Source organism: Medicago sativa, chromosome 4, assembly GCF_051527215.1.
Source record: "Medicago sativa cultivar Bolivia chromosome 4, Bolivia_mono, whole genome shotgun sequence".
Classification (NCBI taxonomy): domain Eukaryota; kingdom Viridiplantae; phylum Streptophyta; class Magnoliopsida; order Fabales; family Fabaceae; genus Medicago; species Medicago sativa.
The window spans coordinates 74,133,409-74,139,797 of NC_140752.1; the positions used below are offsets into that span (position 1 = coordinate 74,133,409).

The following is a 6,389-nucleotide window of genomic DNA, read 5'->3' on the forward strand; positions in this document are numbered from 1 at the left end:
AACTTCATTTTTTCTCCAACGTTTAGCACAATAGGTGCCAGGTCGCACTGACATTGTGACCAAGCTATTCTATTAATTCTCTGCAGATCTCCTGAACTGATCCTCTCATTTCTCATTTAAACGAGACATTGGAATGACATTTTCCAAAAGTCCAAACAAAGTAACATTCTTCAGTTACTTGATAAAACAACTTAAAGAAGATAAACGAGAAGGAAATTTAAAATCTATCTTAAGAACCTTTTACATACAAATTTATCCTCCAAAAATCATCTCTCGTCTGTAGTGTGACACACTACTAATAATGAAGTTGTTAATACTGCAGGACAGATCACAATTGCAAAGTCACGAAATCAAAACTTAATCCAGAATCCGTCACTAAAAGCACATCCTCAGATCATACACGATTTAATAGGGCAAAATATACTACTTCTGCATAATAACGAATTTTTAAAGCAAATAGCAAAGCACATTCATATATGAAGCAATCAAACTAACCAGAAAATAAAACATAATATTTCAGAACTGTTTTGAATAGCATCATACATGACACACCAAAAATAACAATATCAACTAAAAGGACTAAAAACAACGACCAACACACCATTTATTAGACAAAGAGTGCAAGTGACGCACAGACCAAGCATACTGGAACACGCTTAGAAGCCACCACGGAGACGAAGAACAAGATGAAGGGTAGATTCTTTCTGAATATTGTAATCTGCCAGAGTACGACCATCCTCCAACTGCTTGCCAGCAAAAATAAGCCTCTGCTGATCTGGGGGAATACCCTCCTTATCTTGTATCTTTGCTTTCACATTATCAATAGTATCAGAGCTTTCCACCTCCAAGGTAATAGTCTTCCCAGTAAGTGTCTTCACAAATATTTGCATGCCACCACGAAGCCTCAAAACCAAATGCAAAGTAGATTCCTTCTGGATATTATAATCAGCCAAAGTACGACCATCCTCCAATTGCTTTCCGGCAAAAATTAGTCTCTGCTGGTCTGGAGGAATGCCCTCTTTATCCTGAATTTTAGCCTTGACATTATCAATTGTATCAGAACTCTCAACCTCCAAAGTAATAGTTTTTCCGGTAAGGGTCTTCACAAAAATTTGCATACCACCACGAAGCCGCAAAACCAAATGAAGAGTGGATTCCTTTTGGATATTATAATCAGCAAGGGTCCTTCCATCTTCAAGTTGCTTGCCAGCAAAGATAAGCCTCTGCTGATCTGGAGGGATACCCTCCTTATCTTGAATCTTAGCTTTAACATTATCAATAGTATCTGAACTCTCCACCTCCAAAGTAATAGTCTTTCCCGTCAAAGTCTTCACAAAAATCTGCATTCCACCTCTCAATCTAAGCACCAAATGAAGGGTGGATTCCTTCTGGATGTTATAATCAGCTAGGGTCCTTCCATCTTCTAGTTGTTTCCCTGCAAAGATAAGCCTCTGCTGATCAGGTGGGATACCCTCTTTGTCCTGGATCTTGGCCTTGACATTATCAATGGTATCCGAGGATTCAACCTCTAGGGTGATGGTTTTTCCGGTCAAAGTCTTGACGAATATCTGCATTCCACCTCTCAATCTAAGCACCAAATGAAGGGTAGATTCCTTCTGGATGTTATAATCTGCTAGGGTTCTTCCATCCTCAAGCTGTTTCCCAGCAAAGATAAGCCTCTGCTGATCAGGAGGGATACCCTCTTTGTCCTGAATCTTGGCCTTGACATTATCAATTGTATCTGATGATTCCACCTCAAGGGTGATGGTTTTGCCAGTCAATGTTTTCACAAAGATTTGCATCTGTTTAAATCAATAGAACAAAACATCAGAAACGGAATTAACAAATTACAATGAAAACCCTAATTGATCGAAATTGGGATAATAAGGAACACCAGAAAATAGAAAATTAAACAACTAATTTGGCAAAAAAAACTTCACATAATCTATGGCAGATCAGAAATCAAAAACACGATCAAGTGAGAAATTGAATTGGATCTAATATATCAGAACCAACTTTTTCAACGAAATTGAAACAGAACACCACAAATCACATCGGAAACCCTAATTCATCTAAATACCAACAAAAGTAAACAACAAATTTGGGGAAAAAGCTTCACATATATGACAGATCGCAAATTAGAAACAATAATGAATTGAAAAATTGAATTGACCTATATTCAAAATCATCCAGCACAGCAAAAACTGTAAAAACAATAACAATATCGAACAATTTTGGAGGTATTGAATAGAATCGAAACCCTAAGCATATTATGAAATGGAAGAGATAGAAAACGGAGACATACCTTGAATCGTAGATAGAAGAAGAAAAGAGAGACTTAGGTTTTTCGGAATATCGAATTAGGATTAGGATAGAAGAAGAATGATGGTTACGATTACGAGCGGAGCGGAGGTCGTATTTATATGTTGGATGTGCCGAGTTAATGACTAAAATAGCCTCCTGTCACCAATAAGTATATGACACGTATACTTGTTTAGCTGGCTAATTACCACAAGTTTGGTTTTTTGACAAATTACCACAAGTTTGGTTTTTCTTTTCCTACACATGGAACCACATCATCGTTTTATAATGTTTGGTCAACCGAATGACTAAATTAAAAATGTTTACAAACTTTAAAATTTATGTATGATTAATCTGTTACTAGGGGTGGCAAAACGGGTCTGACCCGCCGGGGCGGCCCGTTTGGCTCGCTATTTTTGGCGGACTGAGTCAAAGTTTTGAACTCGCTTTCTATAGTTGGCTCGGCTCGTCTCGTCTCGTTAAAATACGGGCGGGCACGGGGCGGGGCGGGGCAGACCGCTTAACTCGTTGAAAACGGGGCGGGGCGGGTCAGACGTGTCGGCCCGCTTAACTCGTGTTTCAATTTGTTATTTTGAGTCTTATTTTATGTTTTTGGATTTATCTTGGTTGTTAAGTTTATTTATTTTGAGACTTTATTTTATAATTTGGTTATTGGATTTATTTGTTTTATGTTGAGCATTTCTTATTTTGCTATTAGTTATGATATTGAATTCGACAATTTGATAATTATCTTGTTTTCACAAATTTACTTGCTACCTATTCTTTTATATTTTTTTACGATAAAAGCAACATAGTTTTTTGTAACAATTAAGTTGTAAAAAAATATATATAAAAAAGTGTTTTGTTCGGCAGGCCGGCCCGCCAACTCGCATGTCCGCCACTAAACGGGGCGGGGTGAGATTTTTGACTCGGTCACAAAATTTGACTCGGCTCGTCTCGTCTCGTTTTTAGCGGGCTTAGACGGGGCGGGCCTAAATGGGGCGGTCCGGCCCGCTTTGCCATCCCTATCTGTTACAGACCTCAAATTTATACCAAAATAGTTTAAAGGGTCAATCTGTTACTAACCTCAAACTTAAAATACTCACAAGTGATCAAAATAACTTAAATGACCAATTTATTACAAACTTCAATCTTAAAAGATCCATGGTATAATTTAGTCTTAAATTTAAATTTGGTCGCCTATGTTGATTCTGAGAAGAACGGGGCGGCAATGAAGGTATCTTGCGCCGGTGTCCGCGCATGCTAGCTGTTTAATTTATTTTCATATTGTGTAACATCTTTTAATTTCTTTTCTGCCATTGCTGATGCTAGAAATTAAGCATGTATTTGCAACAATATACCATTGTAGACACGAACAATGTATAATATTATACTAATGATTTGCAGTTTGTTTATGTTTGATTTTTTTTTTTTTAAAGTTGTTTATGTTTGTATTGTCCCTCTTATTGACTCTGAATTTCACTGTTCCATGTTAAGTCTATATGTTTCATTTATTATACTTAAAAATATAACAAATTATGATCCCTAAAAAAGTATAACATTTGAAATATAGGAAATGTTAACCAGTGCCCCGGGGGCACTAGTTAAGGAATTATAAAAGGAAATGTTGTATTGGAAACTGTGTATTCTACTTTTTGAAATTTAAAAAAGTGTTCTTTTTAATGCAAAATTTGATTTTTCTTTCTACTTTTAGTTCCTTAACCAGTCCCCCGGGGACACTGGTTAACAAGACCCTTGAAATATTTACATTATAACTATACCACCATTCTCTCAAAAAAAAAAAAAACTACAACAAAAAAAAAATACATTATGAAATGATTTTAGCTCAGAAGACCCGTGCGGCGCACAGGTCAGCAATCTAGTTTTTTAATAGTAGAATTGTTGGTATGGTGATGAATGACTTATATTATTGGAACGCTCAATCACTCGGATGTTTATGAGCGATTTATTTGCAACTTGATTTTTAGTTTTTTTATTGGTTTTGTGTCAATGTTGTTTTGGTGCTTTTTTTGCAATAGTTAGAGCATTCACAATAAAATTACTTAATTTTTGATACTTAAATGAGTCACACGTGTATACATAATTTATTTATAATTTTTTTAATATTAGTATCTAATAAGTACTCAATCGCTGCAATCCAACATCTCACACAAATTTCTTAAATGAGATCGACTATAATTTATGTGAGAGTTTTCAATGATTATTGTCATTTTGTCTATCTATAAAAAAAAGGTTATTGTTTGTGTTAGCACACTTTTTGTTGGAGAGGTTATTAACAATAACTTGTTCAATAAGTCTTCGTAAGCATAACTCAAAGGTAAAGACATCACATTATATATGCAAGACCATGTTCAAACTCTGAATTCCTCATTTATTCACCTTAAGAAGTGAATTTTTAATCACTAGACTACTTTACAAATAAAAAAACTTGTTCTATACGAACAATAACATTAAACATCAAAATCTTAAGCAACAACCGTTTATTTAGCCACTCAAACTAGCTTATGAGCCACTATATTATCTTGTCTCCAATGAACTCTATTAAAGAGTTTGAATTAAAAAATAGACAACAAATAAATACAATCACGAATGATAAAACCTTGTCTTTTTTATTCATAAGTTTGACAAAGACCAAAAACTTCCCCCTCCTTAACCGTCAAAGGAGAAAGTCTTCCATACACACAACCATAAATCATAAACATTTAGACACACTCACATCAAATTCAAAAATTAAAAGAGAGTAAAATTAAATGATGTTGATTGATGTGATCTAATTATTTTTGTTTTAAATTTTGTCATTTGATGTGAATGTGCCTAAATATTTATCATTTGTGCTTGTGTTCATAAAGGAGTTTCTCAACGCAAAGAGGGGCTGAGTCACTGTTCTCGCTCGAATAACAAAGGGTCTTTTTATATTTCCTTATTAATTAGTCTTGGATATTACTACATAGCAAAGTGAATGAAAAACTTCTGTAAATATTAGGATGCGAAAATTGATGATCTTCACCACCACATAAACCAGAAGAAATATGTCTATGCATCATATCCAGTCTAAGTCATTTCGTAACCAAAAAATAAGCACGGAAAATGACAATTAAATGTAACGGTAGACCCCAGAAAGAAAAAGTACAATTCAGTGTGCAAAGTTCATTGTGAGATCTAGTGAAACCCGGAAATCGAACGCTATAAACGAGTTCTACCATAACCAAAAATTGATTCTTAAAGTTGCTTAAGGAAAAAACTTGTACTGGTTTTGATTTCCTATATAACTCAGAAGCAATGTAACATTGGGGATAGCTCATTAGTTCCAACAGCTACACAAAGATATTGCACATATACTGATTAGGGGGATCTTCATCCTTGATGCGTCAAGTTTTTAAAAGTGTATGTGAAATCAGAAAGTTCAATTAATTTCTCATCATATCTTAGAATCCACAAAATCTCATCTCATATAGATTAACAAAGGAAAATAGCATAATAGGCTCACTATAATAAGTCTGTTTCTTCTTTCTTTCGTGCTAACATAGTTACGATAAAACACAGTTTTGGACGACCCATTCACTGCCTTTCATCGAGGAAGCGATGCTTTCATCGTCTTAGAGTTGTTTCTTCACAAGCGTACAAAGCAAAAGTCACCTAGGTGAGTTTTTACCATTAGTTATGATGACCACTTCCAGTTTCTTTCCCCTATCAGCACTCTTTCACTTTTGAATGTTTTTCCAATTCTTTTGTCAAAATTATTTTTTGACTTTGACTTGTTAATATATGTTTTCTTGCAATTTGATCAATATTTACAATTGTATATATTAGGTTCTTCTAGCCTATTTTACCCTCATTAATCTTTCAATGTGTGATTGGATATTCCTTTGTATTACTAACCATATTCTAAACAATATATATATATTTAAATTGTATCTGTTTAGGACTTGAGTATTTGTGTTATCTAAATTATTTTTTAATATATATTTTTCTATTGAATTTGTTACTAACTTTTTCTTTTTTTCCCTTATTAGTATGCTTATTTTGTTACTTAATCATGGAACAAATCATGTTACATATTTTGATGC

The 6,389-nt window shown here is 34.3% G+C and overlaps 1 protein-coding gene across 1 annotated transcript; it reads right to left on the reverse strand.

Moving 5' to 3' along the window:
- Positions 1-491: 491 nt before the first annotated feature.
- LOC146931778 (polyubiquitin) lies at positions 492-2,391 on the reverse strand. The gene is made up of 2 exons (XM_085703362.1): positions 2,306-2,391; positions 492-1,802 (listed from the first exon to the last, which is right to left on the reverse strand). Exon 2 carries the CDS (start codon positions 1,800-1,802, stop codon positions 657-659), a length of 1,146 nt encoding a protein of 381 aa, XP_085559488.1. The 5' UTR covers positions 2,306-2,391; the 3' UTR covers positions 492-656.
- Between the last annotated feature and the right edge of the window lie 3,998 nt (positions 2,392-6,389).